Below are 25,047 nucleotides of genomic sequence, written 5' to 3' on the forward strand. Positions count from 1 at the left end.
CGCTCAGTAGTTATTCATAGTGGCTTTAAATGTCAAAAAAATATTCCAGTCTAAGGTGAAAAACAACTGAAATCAACAACTGATGATTGCAACTATTTGTGTGTACTTGGTCATTCAGAGTAAAAGTCCAAAGAAGAGAAATGCCTTACACAATTTATCAGACTAAAATGCCACAAAGTGTAAAGAAGTCAGCAAATCATTCCCCTGTGTTAGCCATTAAAAGGTGACTGATTTTTAATGCATTCAACTGTGAGTGAAGCTTTTTTCCCCTTAAATAACTAACGCGGTTTGCCATTGTAATGTATTGCATTTACCGCTCAGAAAATGAAGGCGGAATCAACTGCAATCAAACAGAAATGCCAGGACAAGAGTTTTTTGAGAATCTTCATTCTAACAGTTGGAAAATGAGTTGCATGATGCCTCAAGAGCTATTTTCTCAACAGCCTGCAGGGGGTTTCCGAGACCCCTCAGGGAGAGGGATGGCCATTTTAATGCAAAATTACTGCTTCTTGACTCTTGTGTCCTGGCGGCATATTCATATGTAGGGATTCAGACAGGTAATTCCATGGTCTCCTGTTACACTGGGAGGTTCTGTCATACCGCTCTGATTGATGTACAGGCTCTGACCTAATGTAAACTGATGGGTACGTAATCAAATTAAAAAAAAAAAGAAAAAAAATTCTTTTAGGCTGTAAAATTGCAGTCAGTAATGGAAGGTACCATGCTGCATGTTACATGTCAGACTGACCAGCTCTCAGAAGACAGATTTGTGGGCTTTTCCTGGGGGAGGATTACAGACAGAAATGCTGGAATTTCTGAATGACTGCAGGTATCTCTGCATTTAAAACTGTGAGAATAATAGGGAAGCTGTGAGTGGCTGCAGTAACAAAACAGAGAATGAGAGCTTCCCAGCACCTAGAAATATCTAGCAGGGTAGATTCAGAAATTACAAACAAACAAAATGCCTACTTTTTTTTTTTATTTCTATTGTATTTGGAACAAGAAGTCAAATGCTTGAGGATCAAGCAACAGTGATTTAAGAAAATGTCATCTTCAACCTACAATTGCCAACCCTCAATCAGTGACTGGCATCTTCTCAGCCTAGACACAGTAGATACATGAGCTTGTGGCATCTCTTTCAACAAAAGCTAAAATACGTTTGCTTATAAATGGCAGACAAAACCAATACATTTCTGGACAGCTGAAAATTTCTAAATCATGCCCTGCCTATCTACTCCGGGAACATCTTTCGGAAACCAATGACTTTACAAATTTCATTAGGAAGGTGAACATAGTGATACACAGTTCAGCACATCAGGAATACGTTCTGTAAATATTCCTTATTCCATAAAATAAAATTATAGCACGTAAACCTGAAAAAACACAAAAATAAGAATGCACAGCAACACATTCATCATTGCCAAAAACTATGTTACACAGTAACAAGCAGGAGGACTTGATCACCAGCATCAATGAAAGCAATAGAATTGTCATTAATCTTTGTGAGAAGATAAAATAAGCATAGAGATAAAGGAATATAATATAAATCAAACCACTGTATCTCTTCAATATCTATAAAAGTAATAAGTGGTGATCAATTAAAGGATTCCTGAATTCTTAGTTCTCATGCTAAGATGCTGAACAAGTACAAAATGCCTGCTACTTAAAACAGATTAAGATAGCACAAGTTGTTGTTGTTCTTTTTACTATTTCAGATATTTTTATTGCATCATAGACCTAAAAAAAGTTTAGATTAAGGTTATTAAATACACAGTATTGATTATACATTTGTAAAATTTCAGAAATAAGTTTAGCCTCTTTTATTTGTCTTTTTTAAAAAAGCTATCTTGTTCTTACTTTACTTGCATAACTCGGAATCAACTTTGCTGAATGGTTAAGTTACATTTATACAAAGGAACATACTATAGCAATCAGGCTTAAGGAACAGGACTATTTATAGTTGATAACGTTGGTTACTAGACGTATAGCTATACAATAACATTGTGTTTGTGCAGGGTGGAAAGAAAACTTTGTTACACGCAAGAAAATATTTCCTTCAAAGGAGTCAAAAAGAAACTTCAACTAATTTATTTTACTCCTCTTTAAGATTAGTAAAAGGAATTTTCATGGTCAGAAACCACAAGGCTGGGTTGAATTTAACTTATTGCCTTCTGATTATGGCACTAATAAAAAAAAAATATATATATATATATATAATTTGGAGGGGAGGATATGCCACCTGGACAGCTGACCCAAATTGACCAAAAGGATATTCCATGCCACATAACACCATGCTCAGTGATGAAAATTAGGGAGGGGGGGCTGCCTGGGAGATAGCCATCACTGGGAGACTGGCTGAGCATCGGTCCCCTTGCGGGAAGGTGGTGAGGGACTGCCTTCATTTGGTTTGGGTTTTCCCACCTTTTTCCTTCACTTGTTAAAACTGTCTTTATCTCAACCCACAAGTCTTCCCGCTTTTGCTCTTCCTGTTCTCTCCCCATCCCATTGTGGGAGGGCAGGGAGTGAGCAAGTGGCTGAGCGATGCTCAGCTGCTGGCCGGGGTCAGCCCACCATGCTGTCAGTTTGCAGTTCTGCACAAACACCGACTTTTGCAATAGCAATGCTAAGCTGATGCTTGAACCAGTACTTTCCCATTCTTGCTCTTCCTAAAATCAGGCCACTCTGCAATGAACACACATATCCTGATTTACTAAGTAAAATCAAAATTTAGAGAATCAAGCGTTACCTTAAAAAAGTTGTGCTTGACAGGAGGTTATGAAAGTCTTCCATATGCAATCAAGGAAAATCATCAAAAAGATTAAATATGCCAAACAGACATCCTGTCAAAACCTTATGAAATCCCACAGCCACCCAAATAATCTCTCTCTGGAGGTTAATCATGAGGAATGTTATATTCAACAGTTTCTTCTTTTTTTCTCCTATAAAATTATAGACATTTAAACACAGCTTGACAATGACACTTCCCTTGAAGTATAACTCCAGGTCCTTCACCTAGTATCATTCTGAGCATAAGTAGGTTACGGAATACAAATGTATCTATAAAAAGCTTCCTCGTTTTGGTTGAGTTTTTTCTTTTAATTTATAACTAATTATTCTAGAAATCATACTTTGTAATACAGGTCTAATCTACAACAAAGCAAAAAGAAAATTACATGTATACACAACAATTAATAGCATACTGAAAAGTTTGCTTAGCACATTTTGCTTGGCAGTCAAAAAATAACTGGAACAATAATTTGTTAAAGATGTCTTTTCCCAAGTTCCTCAACTAACTTTTTGTTATGGCAATCCACTTTTCTTTTGCTTTAGTAGCACGGGACTGATTTGGATTGGAGTGAATTTAATTTAACTTCATAACGAAGCCCAAGTACAAGCATTTTATTCACTCAGTATGCAGACTATCTTGAACACTGTTCAATAAGCAGCATTCACTAAAGGAAGGAAAATAAATTTTCAAATCACCTTTGAGGAAAAAGTTCTACTTAAAAAAAGAGTGCTTATTCTAACTATTCTAACAAATGCTCTGCAAAAAGCAATATGAAGCTTCTGTTGAATACCTTATTGTGCTATGATCTCTTTTCTTTATATTCCGAATGTACTAAGAAGCCTTCTACCTATTACGAAAAACAAATTCCAGCATTTTTGTTAATAATGTTTTATTCTATAATAAGGCATTGTATAAAAATGAACAATTGGTGCCATTATTTCTATTCAAAACTTTAAGAAAAAAAAGAAAAAAAAGAAACCAACAAAAATCCACCACCAGTACTGCAAAATGGGATTTCTTGACAGCCCCCTCGTTTGTTGAAACCTTTGGTTATTTTGTTTGCATAGGATAAACAAAATCATGTTTTCTGTTGGAATTTAGCACCAAATGTGAGCTTTTCTTTTTCTGAATAATCTTAAATTACAGCTTCTTATCACAGAGTTTTACTATGAACTTGTGGCCCACTGTTTCTTAGAAACCAAGGTACAAGACAAACAGTGGAACTGGATTTTTTTTTTAATTTAGTTCCATACTCTAGTACCTGAAGCAAACCGTACTCTTTTTTTTTTTCACTGATCTCCAACATTTATCCACTTTTACATAAAATGTCTTTATTCACATAGACTCCTGGGGTCTGTATCATAGGCCTCCAATCCACTGAATTTCTGTTATTTATGTGAATAACCACAAAGTGCCTGGACTAAAAGATGCTTTTGATTTTTAACTACACTGGCTTAGTCACTGTGAAAAGAAGGCTTCTAGAACATAAGGTTTAATCCAATATAAAATTTCCTCTAAAATTTTAGACACCTAATAACGGAATGCCTAAACCGCAATCTTTAATGCATCAGTGAAATCCATAAAGGCAATTCTCTACATGCTAAACACTGAAACGGCTAAACAGAAAAACTGTCTAAAAACTCTGTATCCCAGATTGCCAGGTCATTCTCTAAGAGAGCCAAAACTCCCATCAATTCATGTTCATTCCTAATTCTACTTTAGGAAGACGCAGAAGAAAACGTTTTTGCTGCTGTTTATACTGCTAGTTGAGGATACTGTGTTCCTTTATGCTTTCTACATTTGTTAGTTTTTCGTGCAGATGAGAGGTAAAAGCTTTTTGTCCTCATTCTTAGTCCTACCTTACATAGGACTTGAGGTGCTTGAACAAAAGATTTTAGACCAGAAACCTTTTCAAAACAGAATTCCCCTGTAGAAGATAAAAGACCAAATTTACAGCTGTCCACAACAGTAGTAGAATTCACCTGCTTACCTCCTTTCTGATATCAAGTTAAACAATGACCATCACTCTAATATTTCTGTTAAAAACTAATAAACTAAACTCTACATAGTGATACAGGGGTTTTTTTGCCCTTCCTGTTAGTTTCATAGCAGTGCGGGTGCTGACCTCTATGGACAACACTGGACAAATGCATCCGAACTCCAGGCACTGTGGCACAGGCAGAGTCAGGATGAAACGTACAGGAACAATCATTCCAAAGCATAAAATATCATTGCAAATGGGTGGAAACTGCCTTCTAGGTAGTGGAGTTGGTCCGCACCAGAACTCTCTACTTCTCAATATCCTGCTTCTGCTAAATGCAGCACCGCGCCTGTATCCACGTGACACCAGAGGAGGAGGTTAGCTTTGGCTAACTGCTAAAAATACCAGGTGTAAGAAAGCTACAGGGTCCTCTTTTCCAACTACTACTAACTGAGCATTCCTGGCTTGTTAGTGTTATCTTGAAAAGAAACATCTTTTACTACTTCTGTACGGTATTTTCCTCATGGGCCTGTGCTGTGGTCTAGGGACATGGGTGCACACACCCATCTACTGCAAAAATTGTTGCTGATATCACTGCCAGCTTGAAAAGCATGAGAGACATCAATGATTACAAGACAGCTTAAACTTGATCAAAAACTGTTGAGATTTCTATTAGCATCAGCTGGACTCGTGCAGCTGAACACATCACATTTCCCATTGTGAAAATTTAGATACAATGGAGAAATCATTTTTTAAAAAAATGCAGAAAATCATGGGGGGTAGGGTGAGGGGTGTTAAAGTCTCTTAGAAATTACCTGTACACCATTTATTACAAAACTAAGTGTTGTAGTCCAGCTTGGTTTTGATTTACCTGATTTCAATAAGCAATTATATATGACTGCTGGACTCAACGGGAGGAAAGATTCATGACTGCTTGAGACCCAAAATTTAGATGTTCTATTTTAAATTTCTATCTTCTTCATATAATCATTTTATATTGAAATGCATTATGTTATATTAATTTGGACTGTGAACATCTGTCCTGTTTCTAAATAATACATGATACAAGCAAAACATCAGGTCATTGCTCACTGAAGATTAATAGCTAAGAACAGCAGGTTTTGTGTTATTAAAACCAACTGTTTCTACAGGCTTATAAAAACATGCTTCTGGACACGTGTCACCACTTCATGGTCACAGCAGCAGAAAAAGTTAATGCAAATAAAATAAAGAAATTAATATTCTAGTTAAATTAGCTCTATTTTTAAAATTGTGTTCCAACTACAAGCATATAATTTTCTAGAGGTCATAAAAAGTGATCAATTGATTCTCTTAACATGGAACTTTATGGAGCATGGGTATTTTTTGTTTCCTTGGTTATCGCAGCTTATAATAATTCCTACATATATTCATCAAAATGAACAGTCTGTATGACTGTTCCTCACAGAGAACTGCTATTAACAGATGTTGGAAGTGATAGCAGTGATGGATATCAGAGGCTGGGAAAGCTTCAAGGGCAGGTTACCAAATGAGATTTCAGTACTAAGGCATTAGGCTTCCAGCTTTGGAAGTTTGACACCTTCAAAGCTTGGGAGTTTGACACCTAAATTCCACAAAGAGCAAATGATTTCGTCTGCTCTGACTACTGAAGCTTTAGTCTACACTGACTAAAGAAGTGCAGTTTTGAATTAACTGATTGTCAGGATGGAAATTACCCTGGGTGCACTAATCATGAAATTCTTATGTGAAAGGGGGATTCTCCCTACAGCACCTCAGTTTTAAACAAAATTAACTGTAGTTCATGTGCTCTTAGCTAACCTTAGTGCTGGCCTTGTATATGGATAGTCTAAGCATACTATGTACAGAATTCAGGCAATGTGCACAGAATGCCCCATTTCGGAGTACAAAATCACAGAATCACAGAATGGCTGGGGTTGGAAGGGACCTTGGGAGATCATCTAGTCCAACCCTCCTGCTAAACCCACCTAGAGCAAGTTGCACAGGACATCGTCCAGGCAGGCTTTGAATATCTCCAAGGAAGATACAACCCCCCTAGGCAGCCTGTTCCAGTGCTCTGTCACCCTCAAGATAAAGAAGTTCTTCTGCATATTCAACTGAAACCTCTTATGCTTCAGGTTGTGCCCATTGCCCCTTGTCCTGCTCCTGGGCACCACTGAGAAGAGTCTGGCTCTGTCCTCATGACACCCACCCTTAAGATATTTGTACATGTTGATGAGATCTCCTCTCAGTCTTCTTCAGGCTAAACAAGCCCAGCTCCCCCAGCCTTTCCTCATAGAGGAGATGCTCCAGTCCCCTCATCTTTGTTGCCCTCTCCTCTGGACTCTCTCTAGGAGTTCCTCATCTCTCTTGAACCAGGAAGCCCAGAACTGGACACAGTAGTCCAGGTGGGGTCTCACCAGGGCAGAGCAGAGGGGGAGGATAACCTCCCTTGACCTGCTGGCCAGGCTCCTCTTAATGCGCTCCAGGATGCCATTGGCCTTCTTGGCAACAAGGGTACACTGCTGGCTCATGGTCAGCATGTCATCCACTGATTTCAGTCCACTGAATGTGTTTAGGGGAGAAAAGCTTTGCTCGTTCTTTCTAGTAAAAAAACCCCCACCTTCCAAGTGAAGAGAGGATGAAGGAAACTTGAACTCTGCAGAGAAATGTACTGGCTGCCAGACTTGAAAATAATAGTGTAAATAACTTCCTTAGAAGCACATCATGTAAAAGAGAGTGCACTTGCATTAGATTTGGATTTTGAATGGCCTTAGCGCTAGAGTGCTTCATGCTACAACCCAGGGAAAAAGCATGGATAACTGTAGTGTGACAAGAAAGGTATGGGGGATCCAGGCACCGGATCAGCCCTTCCACAGTACAAGTCAGGGCAAAACTGATGGAGTTGCAGAGCCACTCACCAATAGCAGCATGTCTCCTCCCCATCCAACTGTGTTAATTCCTCTTTGCAAAGGAGACAGAATTAAACAGAAGTGGGTAAAACAACATAAAGAACACCTTACTGAAGCAGAGAAGTAATTATTGTACAAAACTCCCCAGGCTACTTGTACAACACATGCAGTTTTCGCATGCATTCCTAAGGAAACATAGATATGATCATAAATCATGATAGTGCAAGGAGCCAAAGAAAAGTTAGAGCTAGAAAAAATAGCATGGATATTCATACCAGCTGAGGTCAACTTGTAATCAACCCTGTAAAAAAGAAAATTTACTTGGATCAAGGTACTGCGAGACACTGTTCCAACTTCGCATGCTGAAGATCTTCAACCAGCCAACGAATATGAAGGCAATGGAGAGAGCCCTTGTAAATCACTGTTTAAACACTTGAAAGACAGGAGCTTAGTGATAAACATAAAGTTGAAGAATTCTGGCAAGGTTTTCAGAGATGGGCATTATCCTTCCCTAGGACTGGTGCGTGGAACCAAAATGTGACAAGCCTAAAGCTACTACACAAATCCATGACAGGTGCTGTATTCCTGTAAAATAACAGGACATGAAGAAGAGTTTTGAAATGCCTGGTCTTTAATGCCTCAGTATATGGCACTGTTTTCAAATCACAGAACAGCTGAGGTTGGAAGGGACCCCTGCAGACCATCTAGTCCAACTCACCTACTCAGGTAGGGCCACCTAGAGCCAGCTGCCCAGAACTGTATCCAAAAGGCTTTTGAATATCTCCAAGGACTAGAATATTTCAGTGTGATGTCAAAGAGAACCAACCCCTCAATGGCACAGCCATTTTGTGACAGCCATGAAAAGGAACCAGCGTGTCTCTTGGACACCGGTCAGCAGTGGGACTTCCCTGAGAGACAGAAGCTTCAGTTCCCATTTTAGCTGAAAGTATTTCCAAAGGCCAGGATTGCTGTAGAACCTGTTCGTAAAGTTCTGAATTACAACAGAACAAAATTATTTCAGGTTACTGAAAAAAATCCCTTGAAGAAATTTTAAATGTAAGATTTTACTTCTCCTTCTAAAAACTATTTCTCAGGCAAACAGCATCTGTCTAGTTTTGCCTGTTTAAAGTAGCATCATACAGTTCCTAATACTATATTAGTCTCTGTGTGTTTTGAGACTAAAACTCAAATGTCATTGTACTATAATATTTACTAAATAAAATGTTTCTTAGAGAAATAATCTTTTGCACTTTTAAGTTTATTGCCAGAAATACAGTCATAAAATGTTTATATTCAGCATATTTAGGTTGAAGCTTCTGTACATCTGCCCTATGCTATCCAAAACTACTGGCAATTTAAAAGCTTCACAGTGATAGTGTTGAAATGAAAAGTTAAGATTGCTGCTTTCTGTTCCCTCATTGCTTGTATAACTTTTTGAAACCTAGAAAAATAAGTCTAAAGGGAAATTACCAGGTACCTTTCTGTCAACTAAGTAGACAACAGCATATTTTGGTTCAAAGAAGAAACTGAACATTAAATTGTTTTCCTTGTCACACTACCAACTTTTTCCGTTTTGAAAAGACAGGTTGCTTTCTGTAATGTGTGAAATTATGTTATTTGCTGTATTAGAATTTAATATACAAATACCGTGCACTGTGTATGTATATACACACACACACGTATATATGTGCCTGTATATATATTTTTTTTTCTAAAAGAACGACTGCCTGTTTACATTGTCCTAGGCACTATGGGTTACTTGGTACTCTCTAGATGGGACAGGAAAAAGATTCTGACTTGGATGTAAAAAAATTACAAGGTTTGCAAAAACTGTTGGGAGCAGTAGTCAGGGTTGAGAGAGATGACAAGCAGCAGGAAACCTGAAGCAGCAGTAGAAACTAGGGAATGTTTCAGAAAGAAAGAGGCCCATCTATATCAAAGAGCAGAATCAAAACAAACTGGAAGAGAGGGGGAAAAAAAGACTTTCCTAAGAACTAGTGTGGAGTGTATGGAGTCTGATTCAGCTTGGACACAGCAAGAAATTGTTGGATTGGAAAGAAAACTGGGAAAGAAAGACACCCACCTTGAAATCACTTGGTAGCAAAAAGTAGAACTGTTTCCAGTTGGTTTTCTTTAGTACACCTCCCCTAGTTTTCCAGAGATAATCCTGTTCAAGTTAATGTTTGTGTTTAATAAACCAAACTACAGATTACTTCAAAGTAATTGTGGGGTTTCTTAGAAGTGCTGTCTAGAAAAAAAACCTGCCACTCTAATGCACATGTGTCCCTTGTAAATGAATCTGGATTTTTTTTTTTTCCCCAACTATCTGGCACACTGATTGCCCTTTGTGCACTATGGGAACAGGGCTCTGTTCTTGATGGTGCCCATGGTAGCTTTCAATTGTTTCTTTTGGATAGACAAGGAAGGAAGGACATCAGTATCAGTTACTCCATGGACTGCCATGACAAAAATGTGTCACAAAGGTTGCTACAGCTGAATAGGTAGAAATGTTAGAAACAGTGCCAGAGAAAAACAATCTGTAAATATACGCAGTAGACATCTTTCAAAGTTGGATAGAACCTAAAAACCAAGGAGACCATTTTCAATTAGCTGCCACAATGAGTTGAACATCTTTCTCATGTCTCTCTTTTGTAGACACCAGAAGCAATTACTTCTGCCATCCTTGGCCTCTTCTCTCTAAACCCCCACATCCCAGATGTCAGTTACTCAGCAGAAAAACCACATTTCTTGAGCAGCAAGATTTGAACGTCACGGATTTTCCTCCTGTTACTAAGGATATATCTTAGGTATCGACAAGTCACTAATAAGTTTTACTTTTTCTTCTTTTAACCAACAGAAATAATCACAAATATATCTAGGCATTTATTTTATTGCCGGGTCAACTTCACCTAAGTCAAGGTACCTTAAAGCTAATCTAACAACTTAGTCTTTTATTGATGCCCAAATTCACATGGAACAAATTTAGGGAGTAGTACGTGTAGATGTATGCATATACACATACACACACATATATAAGTATAGGAGAAAGGTGAGTGACGCAATGTGCAAAAGAAGGCGGCACTGCACAAGGCACGCTCTTACAGAGGCAGATGCTTCCAAAGAAAAGCAGAAAAGTTCAGATTTATTCTGTCCTTCACTCTCTACGTACTGGAGGAACAAAAAAGGCACCCAGACCCCTGACCTTGCTGCAGCAGATGCTACTGACTTGATGCACACATGGTGTACACTCATTAGAAACATGTTCGCTTTTGATAGTAGTCTGAAGATCTGGTAAAAAAATTAAATGTTTTCAGTAAGCAATTAACTTCACATTTTCAAACAGAACGATTACAAATCAAATGTAGGGGGGGAAGCTGTTGCCTTTAGTATTGAAAACATCCAACTGTATGATAGCAGAGAAGGGCACAGACCTATAGAGGCAATAGAAACACTTTAGACTTGCTTAAAAAACTTCATGCATACAGCCGATCTGGTAGGAGCCTTTTACAGAATGGTCATCAGTGTCTGAAACACCACATCTTTTAGGGCTGTTCAGAGAGAGGGCAGTGAAAGTTAAAACACAATGTTCCTGCTGCGCTGGTACTTACAGTTGTACTCCTACTGCAAAAGCAACAGCAATGGTAACACAGCTACAGGAAAACTGAATGCTGCTGGGGATGTTATCACTGTATGAAAAAAATGGCAATACAGCAAAGTGCTTACGTTATCGTATTATTAAACATATTATACATTCACAGTATGTGTCATAAGTTACTGTAAAGAATTCTCTCCTGGCATCTGATACATTTTAAGAATAATTTTTTAAAATACCATGCATAAAGAAAATGACAAGATGATAAGTGGCTAGAGTAATTTTTTTTTTTTAACATTGACAACTAAGTAGATTATTAATAAATTTGAAAATGATGCTAAAAATGTTGCCAAGGTGATGCAAAATTGTTCTAGGCAATCTCCCATACTGTCTTCTCCTGGAACTTTATGCTGTAGTCTGTAGTATACATCCTACACTATTTTTTTTTCTAGAATTTCTACAAAGCAGTCACATATTTCCCAGATATGTAGTACATGACAGAACAAGACCTTGAAGAAAATTTACCACTAAGAGAAACCACCAAGAAAGCAAGGCAGTATCTGCTCCCATCTACAGCTAGGGCTGCTTTATTTCCAAAATCCATCAATATTTAATGATGAAATTCCTATTACTGAATTTTTATATTCATGCCTTCAAAACTGTAACTCATGTGTGTCTTGAGCAGAATTTAAAAAATGAATCAAATTGATTTGGAGCATCCCATAACTCTTCAACATTTCAGACTACAAGGCTTCCTAGGTTTCCTACATCTGGATAGCTGTACCTGCTCAGAAGCAAAGGCAGCTGAGCTGTGCATCTCTCTCACCTAAGCTTCACCACAGTACAGAGTGTGTCTTGTTCTGAAAAATCACTAGAGGGTTTGATTCCTTACGTATTTCTAGCACAGACTGACAGCACTGCATTTAGCACTCCAAGGGCTGCTCATGCATTTGCACTCATGACCAGTCAGATAAAAGGGGTAAACAGAATTGGAGCTGGGTCTGGCACCCAAAACCTGTCCCTTGCTAGAGTGCTCTATTCCCTCACGTTCATAATTCACCTCTGGCTTCCCTCTTATTTTCTTGCACGTTGAGCCAACTCTTAAAAAGGATGCTGTAACTTTACGTGGTAACTTTGATCGTACTATTGCTTAACACTTTTCTCTGCCATACAGGGGCTTTAGCTTACAAATCTTAAACATGCATACAGGGTCTGGACTTACTAATTTCTGCAGTGTGTATCACTTATTTCCAACAAAGAATGCAAATCTTTTTGTGTAACTAAAAATATATCATAATGTAAGGTAACAAATTTATTTCATTTTATATTTTGGCCACCTGTTTCATATCACAGACATAAGAACTACCTGAAACCATTTTTAATTAGTAGAAGAATAGATAACTGTAATAAATTACAGTCACAGAGCTTTCATTAACGTAAAAGAAAAGGTTTTTGTAATTTATTACTGATTTTTGTATAGGATGCAGCAATTAATCAAATATAAAAGTAATCCAAACTAGATATTTGTACAATGAAATGTCATAAAGAATGGAAGGAGTACATACATCTTTACTGCAAGCCACATTAGGCCTTCTGAATATAAAGGTCATGTATATGCCAAGAATACAAACTCTAACTCTCATTCTCTGTAGAGAAGAGAGACTTCAAGTGACAGAATTTAAATGAATACTTGGTATTAGGCGTGTGTTTTTAAGAAGAAAAAGTACAATCGTTAATTATAACAAATATGATCATTGTCAAACTACTGCCCATCAACAACCAACAACCACAGAGTAAACCTGCATTAGATAGAAAGCTTCTTAACACCGCAATAAAAAAAAAAAAGCTACAGATTCCTAAATAAGTAATATGTAAGGCTTAGGAACATCTTCATTAAACACTCATAGTATGGCAAATACCCATAGTCATTTTGCTATACATAGATCGTCTTCTTGTATAACTGGAATACTTCACTCAATACCTCCCTGCATTTTAGATCTCAGGCTCCAAAAATCTTTTGAAAATTAGGACTGGAAAAGGACATGTGGCACCAGCTAGTCCACTGCCCTTTTCCAAAGCTAGAGAAGTTCAAAAATTTTAAAAATATAGTGTAGGTGATAATCCAGATTTCATAGAGTCTTTAGGCAATTTATTTCAGTTTAGCCAGCAGAAAGTTTTCCCTGTATTCCACCTTAACCTTTCTTGTTGCAACCTAATCCCATTACTTCTTCCTCAACCAAAGTGGGGGCACAGGGGAAGGCACTTTATCTCTTCAGCTTCCTTTCGCATATTTAAAGTCTGTTACTATACCTCCATCTTTTCTTTGTCCTTCTTTTTAGGTTTGTCACATCTACTAAGCCTGCATCGTATCAGGATGCAAAGCGAGTCCTTAGATTTGTTTTAAAGCTATTGAAATGACAGCAATTACAGTGAGCAAAAATCCGGAAAAGTCAATTTTTTTTTTATCCATTCTTTAACCACAACTATTCAAAGCCTTCTGAAACATGAATTACATCTTCTTCCTTTAACAACTGTTACTCATCCCATAGTAATTTGATAGCAAAACACTATGCAATACCACTATGAATGTTTCAGTGATCTGATGACAGTTGTAAAGGCATCATTATTCCCATAGTAGAATAAGGAAAACAGTTATATTTGTACAGAGTTTTCCATCTGTGGAAAAAGGTCGGAACAGAATTGATCGCTCAGGGTGGACATTCAGCTTATTTCAAAGCTTTTTGAATGACCTCCCTAGAAGTATAGACAGAAAGGATTTAAACGGGATTGGCATAGTTAAGGAAGAAAAAGTATTCTAAGGACTGGAAGACTTGCTATGCATCTCCTGCTCCTTCCTTTCAAGACTATAGGGGATCTAAGGAACAACACAGGCTAATCCAGCCTATAAAAGAAAAGCAAGTTTTTCTCACAAACCCTTTTAATCTGTATCACCAATAGTCAAACAAAATTGGGAGACCAGATTTTGACCTATAAATACATATATCACAACAGCAGAATGCATAATACGTGTACTGAATACAAAAGTACTTTCATCAGGACCTGGGAAAAAAAATATTTTATGTAATATGCCATGAGTATGTTAAGAGAATAATTCGTAGTTTTTCTCCTAGCATTCACCGCTTTGCCTCTCAACTGTAGAGATCAAGTGCAACCTCTTTTCCCAGCTTCAACTGCTCTCCAATTCATAACCAGGTTACACCCCTGTAACTATAGCACCTTTTTATATGAAGAATAGCCAATGTACTGTCATTCCTTTAAAAAGTTTTCAGTCTGGATCCTCAAATAAAAACCTCAGGAGCTCTGAGGAACAAATGCACCACGTGTTCAGGCGGTCTCAGCCGTCATCCAGAAGGACAAGTCTTAGTAGAAAAGAAATGTTGGTAGGGCCCAGCCAGAAACTCAGCTGACAGCAGCAGAGAAAAGTGACATGAGAAAGGACTATGAAGATTACTTTTTTCTTCAGTTCATCTTTTTTTCCTTCTTCGATTGGCTATTCCATACCATTTCCTGTCTCATTTTCTAATTATTTCAGTCACACTGAAGTTCAGCTTCTAACTGGGTTGCCCTTTCTTCCACTCGTATTTTTTTTCTTATGCTTTTACTTTAATTATGGTTTTAAATTGCAGCTATTTTCAATTTTTTTTTCCTGTGTTACCAAACGCATTACCAGAAAAGAGGAGGAGGGGGAAAAAAAAAAAAAGAACCATCTCTTTCTTACTTTATATTTGCACACTGCCAGATCTCAACTACAGTTCCAAAATCCTCTTAAATCCAAATAAAATTGATTTGACTTATCTATGGAACACTGATATTTTTTCCTGCAGAAATCCCTGGCCCACAATTTGGGCACCTCTATCACAGGAAGAAAAACCATGATACCGAAGAAAATCTAACAGTTCATAATGACTACATTCATCAAAGTGTCTTAAGGACTTAAACAGATTTATGGGCTCTATACCACAAAATATAATATACCAATGCAGATAAAGCCTCAAAATAATTATCTTTATTTTATAAAGCATTCTTTAGTCCAAATATCTCCTGTTAAAATCATATGTACCAATAAAAATATGTACTCTTACAGACTAGTGTTGAAAAAACAAGTCATAAAATTTATAATTTTACTATTCTTATAAATTGATTTTAGCCACTATTGCTCTACATATAATTCACTAAAGGTGATGGAATGCTTATTTGGTTGATAGCTAATGTATCCCTGAAGAATAAAAGCTATATTAATACATCATTTTGCTATAAAGGTGTTATAGACAGCAAAAGAACATTTTGTCAACTTCAGGAAATAAGAGAACTATTAAGAATTATTTAAAGCGTCATAAAGCACCAGCAAAAATGTGCAACTGTCAATAGGGGTAGACATTAATCTTTCCATCCCCTTGAACACACTTTCTACATCTTGTGCCTGAGTTTACCAGATGTGCAGCTTTATGCATTGACTACCACATGTTGAACAAGCGAACCCTTTAAATGAATAAATATTCCTTGAGAAGCAAAGGTCCAGTTAAAGATACATCAATAATAGAGAAGAAAAAGTCATGAGACAAAACTTTCTAGCATCCTCTTAGATTCAATCTCAACTACCTTAATGACTTTTCATATTGAATATATCCCTCTTCCCCCATTTCATTATAAAGGAAGGAGCTACTGTCAACTTAAAAATCACCCGTGCAAGGAAAAAAGCAGCCCTATGGCAATATACAAAAACCATCTGGAGTATTAGACTTCATTCTCTCTTTCACTGCAGCGAGAACCCTCCAATGCAGCAATTGCAAAACCAAACATTCAATAGGACAGAGCACCTTAGAATCCTCAGCATACCAGGCTTTTCTGTTTAAACGATACATGAATAAGACTTGTTGGTCTGCTAAATGCGTAATTTTTCCACTAGCATCACACATTTTTAGAAATCAGTGCTATCAGTCATTATGGTAGATACTGAACTTCATTTATAAATACCTTCTGACTGCTTTTAAGAGGATTCTTTACATGGAATGAAATTATGACAGAACCAGGACATTGAAATATCAGGATTTAAGGTGTTGCTCCTACAAGACAGTTTGTTTCTCCTCCTTCCCCTAACTGGGAAAGTATCTTTAAATTACTGTCTTGTTCTTAGAGCATCCAGACCAAATGACAACTGCAAAATGATGATTCTGAATGCAAAGTGTCTCTTAAAAATATTAATGTGATTTTGAACCATTAACTTAGCCAATCAACCCATCTATATTATCAAATAAACATTTAACCTTGAAAGAAAAGTTAATTTCACATTACATTCAAAAAATTGAATTCACATTACATAAAATGTCATTTCACTTTTTGTTTTTCCTCCCAGCAGACCGACTTACCTGTACATTGTCCTCCATTGGTGGGATCCCCATAATATCCTGGCATGCACGTTTCACATTGTTTTCCTGTTGTTAAGTTTTTACATTGATCACAGACATTACTGTTGATGCAGGTGCTGTGGCCATTACACTGGCAAGCTAGAATATAACATTTAAAAAGCCATTACTAAATTGCTCTTAGGAGCAAAATCATTCCTATGTGATTACAAAATTGCAGTAGAACATACTTCTGAGGAGTTTAATCCAAATGAGCAGTGTATATATTTGTACTTTGACACAGAACCTGTGTCACAAATAGCATTGTGACAGGACATGAATTCACACAAAAGGCCACAGAAGTCAACTACATAGTGACATGTGAGTTTAAGGCATGTGAGAAAGCCTTTTTTGCCATTGTGAGTGACTGATTCCAGTCCTCACAGCTTTAAAGTGCTGCCCAGTCACTTAAGAAACCTGTGAAGAGGCAGTGAGCCACCGAGACCGAATGAAAACCTCCATACCTGCACGCAATCTGCCATGAAGCATCTGAAAGACTAGCTGCTGTGATGGAGAACAACTCACACTCAAACTTTTATCTTCTGGGGAGAGAGAACTTATAAAAAAAAAAAATAGTGACAGATCGTCTTATTTTTAAGTGTTCTGATCCCCCCCATTAGCTTTGGTATACTAAGGGGCTTTAAGGACATCAGGACCATATAAAACACCTCCAGTCCCTCCTCATTACAGTTGACTTTGGTGAAAGTAAAAAACCTGGACCCCTATTTGACATATTTTTTTTTATGTCTGACCCTAAAAGCATAAATTTAATTTTTGACAAACAACAACATAACAAACCACTGATCTTGTACCACACCTCCTCTCCAGTGCTCCATGTTTTGGAGAAACTCAGAAAGTACTGATCGCTATCGCTCTAAAATCACAATGTGAATTCTGCCAGAATCGCTGATCCTGCTGCCAGGACTCGGCTGAACAACCGGGAGGTTCTGAAGGATGAATTCTCTCTAGAGCGGGACCCCAGAGCTCATGGTGCCCAGCAGATTAGCAATCTGTCAACTACAGCAGCTTGTCAAATGTCAGACCATGTCAAACCTGCCGATCCCTTACTGCTGAAGGGTGAGTAAGACACAGCAGAGGACAGCTATCTCTAACATCATTCTGTTTAATTTTGGTTTTTTCCTTTTTTATTTGGATCCTTAATCTAAATGTCACAGTGACTGGTGTCTTGGCTAGGGGGAAAAAAAGAAAAAAAAAAAAAAAAAAAAAAAAAAAAAAAGAGAGATTCTTACGGCATGATTTAAAAGCTTTTAGAGCTGTTTTAGAATTCAGTAACTTAATACATTTAGAGTCATTGCCAGGCTTGGCTCATAAACCATTAAACCTCCCAAGGTTACAATCTCTTCCCTTTTCTGTAGCTATGCCTACAGAATCTTATAAACAAGTAACAAACATTTCTGTACTACTAGATGAGAAGATTTCTCACTGTCTTGAGTAAATCTCCATAGAAATTAAGTTTTCTTCTTCCTGAGAATACTTGATTTTTGGACAACTTTGTGGTGTCGTCCTCCAGGCAGGTTGCCATTCTGCGCTGTTGTTGCCTTTCTCAGAAAAAGCTACACGAAAATACCATGAATTGCAGCTCCATTTTGGCTTTTGTTTGCATATTTTACACATTAAATGACTTAAAGCAAATGTTAAAAAAATGCAGCTCAATAAACCAAAAGTAAAAACAGATAGCACAATAAATCAGTGTTCTATTAAAGAAAAGTTAGATTGCCTAATTAAGAGCATACCATAATGTAGGGAAAAAAAAAATCCTTCTGATATACTCTAACTAGTAGGCTACTGATTTATAAATTTTCTATTCTTTCCAAGACTTAGGTTTGTATTTCTTAATTTTGGTTTTATTTAAAAGGATAAATGAAAGCAATTAATCAATTTTTTTTTATTGTGACTTTTAGGTTGCAGCAAGTCATTGTATTATCTGGTCTATACAATAGCTCTTAATTCTTACATTTTGTTAAACCAAAGAAAATGGAAGAGATTTGAAATCATGTTCAAAAAATATTTATACAATAATAACCAAAGCAATCTACAAATGACATAGCACACCATTTAAAAATTATATATTTGCTGATTTTCCTAAAAATATGTATCTCACTGAGAAAAATTAAAAGCCAGAACTTCGCAATTCAACAACATTCTGTGATACAGACAAATGCAATCAAACTGGAGACACTAGTATTAATTAAAAAAAAAAATTAAAATAATGGGCTGCTGTAATGACCATTTAAATAAGAAGTAGGAGTTAAATTTTAAAAAGTCATTTTTTCCTTAAGTGATTTTCTTGTACATCACTGGCAGCCACAGAGGACTTTTCCTCACGCATACAGATGTGATTTAGCTGAACCTTCAGTGGGGCTGCCCTGGAGATAGGCAATTCATTTGTCTAATTTGCTTTTGACCTCTGTATTGAAATGGTTGGTGATGCTGGCAAGTGTTGATAATCGTAGTTTTAAGAAATAGTTAATACTAGGAATAATATATGAAAAGCATGTCTACATTACAATCTGGATCTAGTGCAAAGATACTTCAACCAGTTTTTAAACAAAAAAGAATAAATTCACAGTGCTTTTCAGAGGAGAAATTTAGACTTTAAAGACAAGCTTGGGTTTGCATTATACGTAAATGGCACTCCTCATTAGAGGAAATCCCAACACTATTTATTTTTCTGGTTTTTATATATGATATTTGCAATTTTAGTTATAATAATAGTTCAGTTAAAATACAAATATGATGAAAAAATGAAAATGTATTCATATCAAAAGAAATATTATCACAGCTGCTTTGAGTAATATGGATTTCAAAATGACCAGTAAAAAAAAAAAAAAAAGAAAAATTTTTTCATGCTACCTGTTGAATACTAGTTTTAAAAATTTCAACAAACAGAAAATAAGAATGAGTTTTAAATACTTATCAACACCACAAGTACCCAGAGGCACTATAAAGAGCATGGATATGAACTACAAGGAAATCTAAGTGCATACATGAATGAATGTGAATGGTTTAGCCAACTATTCATCAGTGTGGCAGAACAATCTTCAAAGTACTTGTTATAAGCTATTTATCTTTATTTTCATCCAATTAACAAACTGTTAAGTAAGTTTACATACATTTAGTATCAATTCTATCTTATTTCAAGTACATCAAATGATTGCTGTGCTAAGAATAATAAACTGTGTTAGTATAATCCATTACAGATAATATGTTAAGAAAATGAAAACAAAAGCTTAGAAACAAAACCTACAGCCTAGGGCAATCAAAATGAAATTTCACATCAACTGAAATTGTAATTCTATGACTTCTGTAGGATTTGCCTCAGACTCATAAAACTAGTGGGTTTTTAAGCTGAAGTGGAACTTCAGTGAATTCTTGGTCAGAACATACAATGAATACAGAATTTTATCCACAAAGAATAAAAATGACACAAATAAGGTGATGAAACCTTCTAGCTCAAACATTTTAGACAAGCAATATATATACCCATTACAGTTTCACCAGTGGTAGATACTATGTATTGCAGCAAAAGTCTACCCATGCACTTACTAACATTCCTATATTTTAACATACAGACTAAGTACTGAAGTTTCCATACAATGCAGTGTCATTCTATTGTTTCTAGAAATGTATTAGTGGCTTCTTTGTTCAGGAAAAGGTATCAGATGGTTTGGAGTTTTTTGGTTTTAACTTAGAACATTTTACAGTGTTCACTTGTTCACATTTAATTTCATTATTCTAAAATTTAAAAAAAAAAAAAAAGTCTACACTTTACCGATGTATTTTAAAAAGTTAACAAAATAAAGCTTTCTTCAGAGATTCTGCTTTCTAAATAACAGTGATACACACGCTTACATATATATATATATATATATATATACACACACATGTATATGCATAGACACACACACACAGAGAACACGCTGATGAAATAAAGGTACCCAGGAGAGGAAACAAACATAGCTGCGTGCACCCATAAAAGTTTTGATCCTAGAGAAGCTCCAGCTTCCAAATTTATCAGCAGTAGGAACACTTGCTGGAAAAATAACTTTACCACAATTACACCATTTATTCTAAAAAAAGTTTTCAAGCTGTCTTTTAAAATGCATCCTTTATTTTTGCAAAGTACCACTGGAGGTCTGTCAAACTCCCCAGTGTGCTCTTCGTTTGCCTGCACTACTACTCTGCTGCAATGACACCGCTTTCAGGATTTGAGTATTTCCGTATGGGAGGCTGTACCAGCTCAGCTTCCACTGTCTTAAAGCACCTAATGTCTAGCTTACTTTTCCAAAGAAAGTAAAAATTAAAATATTATAATCAGAGTCGTAGGGCTTAAATTTAGACTGAATTCAGAGATTCTCTTTAAGATTACAAAATCATACATTCTATTTACTCGAAATGCCTAAAAGGTAGGCTGGAGGCACAGCTCAGATATTTGGCAGCCCCCCATTCTCAGAGCCAGCCAGACTTTTGCATGAACAGCTGGGATGGAGGACGTCCCTGCTCCCGGCCATCAGCCATTGCCTGTAGATAATTCCTCCCTAACTGCACTCTTCTTTGACAGATACAGAACCCAAAAGAAAGCAAAAGCTGAAGCACATCCACATAGTTGGATTTGAAAAAGTAGAAGGATAGGATGAATGAAAATTTATTTACAAATAAACAGCAATTTTGGTTAAACTATTTGCATTAAATTTCACACATGAACCTGCATGACAGTGAGCATTTTTGTGTTCAGTAGACAGAGACTAACAAAACATATATTTAGGAAGTATTTTATAAAAACAAATATCTTGTGCAAATGTTATCTGTATTACTCAAAATAATTATGTTAATTTGGCATGCTTAAACAAAGAAACATCTCTTATTTCATATATTAGAAAGAATGGAAGCAGATCATACCTGGACACTGGATAAAAGACCACTCGTAATTTTTCTCTTTTGGACAAAGACTAGCATCAAGCACCATTTCATTAGAGTTCATGCCAACAGGCTTCATTGGGCCTCTTGATGATCCTTCCAAACATTGCCCTTTTCCAGTGTTACTGGGATCGTTACACCATCCACACCCAGGCTGTTCCAAACATTGTCCGCAGGTCCTCAATCCAGAACAGTTTTGAGCTTTATTAGAAAAATAAAATATTAATGCAAAGAGGTTTTTTTGGTTGGGTTTTTTTTACAACAGTTGATGAAGAAACAGTTTTGCATTTCTATTTCCTTGTGCAAATTCAGAATTTCAGTAACATTAGGAAGAATATCTCCATTTTCTTTAGAAGTTTTACTTCTTCAGGAATCACAAAATACACAGCAGGTGTTTGCTACACCACAATGCAACAACAAAGATTTCAAATAAACAAAGATAATGAGGCAGAACAATAATATCATTATCTCTGTTATAATCCCATGATAAAATATATATTCTGTGCTTATTATTAATATATACTACAGAATGTGTATATTACTAATGTTACTGACCAACAGTCCTTTCAAGAAAAACTCTGGAATTCAAGATAAGGTCAGTAATCCAAATAAGAGTGATAATGAATCCAAAAACTGTGATAATCTAAATTCAAACCAAAAATGTATTTGAGTATGAAGTATCCCAGGACTGCACCTGAATATTCATTTATAAACATGACTCAGTCTTCTTCTATAGAACTTTTGAGACAAGCTAGCATACTACACATCTTTTGAAAAAACCCGTTCTTAAGCTACAGGTCAAAATTCAATCCCATTTAAGTTAAATATATCTTAAGAGTCTTATCTATTAGAGTAAATCCGGTTTACTTTACACACTAAAAATCAAATCTCCTAGTTCTGTTATACTCTACTCTTTATTTAAATAAATTTAAGTTCTCATAGAAATGGTCCCCCTCATATTTTAAGAAATCTGTTTAGAACCAAATAAAATTCATATTCCGAAGTTACTGACATTTCTTATTAATAACAAATTAACAATTTAGTGTCTTCAGGAACACCATTAGAGTTCATTTGTTTATTTGAGCGTAATGGAGCCCTGCTTTTCAGGAGATGGATGAACACCTGCCTGCCGATGGAAAGGAGGGAATGAATTCCTTGTTTTGCTTTGCTTGTGTGTGCAGCTTCTGCTTTACTTACGAAACTGTTTTTATCTTAACCCATGAGTTTTCTTACTCTTATTCTTCTAATTCTCTCCCCCAAGCCACCGGGGAGGAGTGAGCAAGTGGCTGTGTGGGGCTTAGTTGCCAGCTGGGGTTAAACCATGACACTTTCAGAAAGAAAGTTTTTTAAGGTTTGTGGGGTTTTTTGGAGGACACTCAAATGGCTTCTACAGGAGTGTAGAAGTGTAGTGCCAATTTGGCTCAGCTGCAGCCAGGACACTATATCCAACTAATGTTCACAGCTATCTGGACCACTCTAGTCCAGAAAGACAATACTTGAATCCATGCTATAAAGGCTAATACTAAGCAGAATAATTTCATTTCTAATTAAACTGACAGCAGAAGAAAGCTAGCTACTCTGACCTCTTGCAACTGTTAACATTGTTTAGAAGTAATGGAAGTTGTCAGAGAAAAAACACTCCAGTGGTCTAAAGATACATGCAGATATCAAGAAAACAAGCAGTTAAGAATCTGAATGAGGTCTCAAAAGGACATTTAACAGTGCAGAAAGCTGGAGCATGAGCTCTTGTATCATTAGACTTGCAAGAATACAAATAGGAGGAAATGTTTCAGGTTTCCCAAATATGGAAAAAGGGAAGAAAAAAAAAAAAAAAAAGGAGTTCAACTGTTCTTGGAAATCAACATCAATCATGCGACAAATCAGTTGTAAACCAAACCTTGTCAGACCTGATGAATGATACAAATTTTGTTTTCTGAATACATTAGAAGATCAGCAGAAAAATAAAGACTACCGTTCTGTACTGGCTGGCCTGCCCTTTCAGAGATGCACTGTAAATGATCCAAACAATTCTCACACTGCTATTTATAAAGCTAGGAGAAAACAGCTCTGAAGTATCAGCTGCACTATCTTCATGGAAGATAAAACAGGAACAAAAGTGAAAATCCTCAGTGTTCTCTGTAGTGGCATTCAGCTGCAAAACTGAAGAGAGCTAACTGAGAAGTTATTGTTTATGGAAGAAGGGGATATTCAAGCAAAATTTTTTTTCTTTTAAATTCTAGAGGTCGCCCAAGATTGTTCAACTGTCAACTAATCAATCAAAAGTCATAATGGATGGAAGATGTGGGGAGGAGTGGAATGCAACTTTTTGGCAAGCAGGTATTAAAATGACAAAATGTCACCAATAAAAGAGTGTTCTTCATTTTAATTCCAAGTTGTGAAAATAAATGTGAAGTTCTCAGATGCTATTTTTTATATAAATCATACATGCTTGTATGAAGTGTATTTTTCATTCAGAGCAAAACATCCAAAAACTCACAAATCAGTCATTCAGAATACAAATAAAATAAAGAGGATTTTTTTTAAGGTATAGTTACATTCCATTCTTCAAGTAAGTAGAAACACTACCCCTTTATAAGGGAATGCACTTAATACCTCATTACCTCAGCATCAATAATGATATACCTACCTAATAAAATTTTCAAGTCATTTAGACTGAAACAATGTTTCAACCATGTTTCATTTGCACATTCATTTTCTTGTTTAAACACAAAATATCTAATGCTTTAAAGTCTGAAATATAACTGCTTTTGGACATGGAATCTTGTTTTTCTGTAATTTGTTGAATAGAAAATACATTTCCATACAAAACTGTCTTTACAGTTTGAACTGGTATATAGCAAATGCTGCTTGCATTATTGCATTATTTAATATAAACTTTTACAGACCTGACAAAGATTACAATTAAATTAAAAACTATTTTTTGTGTTCTCCAAATTGAATCTGCATGATGTGCAAATACTACACAAACACAAAAACAGAATTAGAAGTTCAGGCTGAAGTAATACATGCTATTTTAAAAACTAAGCATCATTTGTATGGCATTTTGTCTATTTTATCTCCAAATTTTCAATCTGCTTATCTTCTGCCACAACTCGCTATCAAGTTGCAAAGTTGATCCTTATAGGAATAAAAAAAAGTTAGTGAACTGCTATGAGGGAGAAACCTTTAAATAATTACAGTATTATTATTCCAAATATATGGGACAAGAGATTGTTTTCCTATTATCTCTTTGTTCTTAGACCAAACATGGGCTGATGGATGGGTTTAGAGGACACAAAGACGCAAGGAACATGTAAACCCTACTCCTACTCCACACTGAACCTGGACACTGGAACCTGGATTAATATCTGAAATTTACTAGGCATCAAAATTTACCAGAACAAGTCAACATTGTA

At 36.3% G+C, this 25,047-nt stretch overlaps 1 protein-coding gene across 1 annotated transcript in view; it reads right to left on the reverse strand.

Moving 5' to 3' along the window:
• Nucleotides 1-25,047, reverse strand: part of ATRNL1 (attractin like 1) — a gene marked incomplete at both ends in the record, with an annotated part of 304,322 nt that overhangs the window by 142,558 nt on the left and 136,717 nt on the right. The window contains 2 exons of the mRNA XM_009635895.1: nt 16,658-16,795; nt 21,614-21,832. Of these exons, the coding sequence (XP_009634190.1) occupies nt 16,658-16,795; nt 21,614-21,832 (357 nt within the window). The remainder of the gene's footprint in view (nt 1-16,657; nt 16,796-21,613; nt 21,833-25,047) is intronic.

Source organism: Egretta garzetta, unplaced genomic scaffold (assembly GCF_000687185.1).
Source record: "Egretta garzetta isolate BGI_Z169 unplaced genomic scaffold, ASM68718v1 scaffold273, whole genome shotgun sequence".
NCBI lineage: Eukaryota > Metazoa > Chordata > Aves > Pelecaniformes > Ardeidae > Egretta > Egretta garzetta.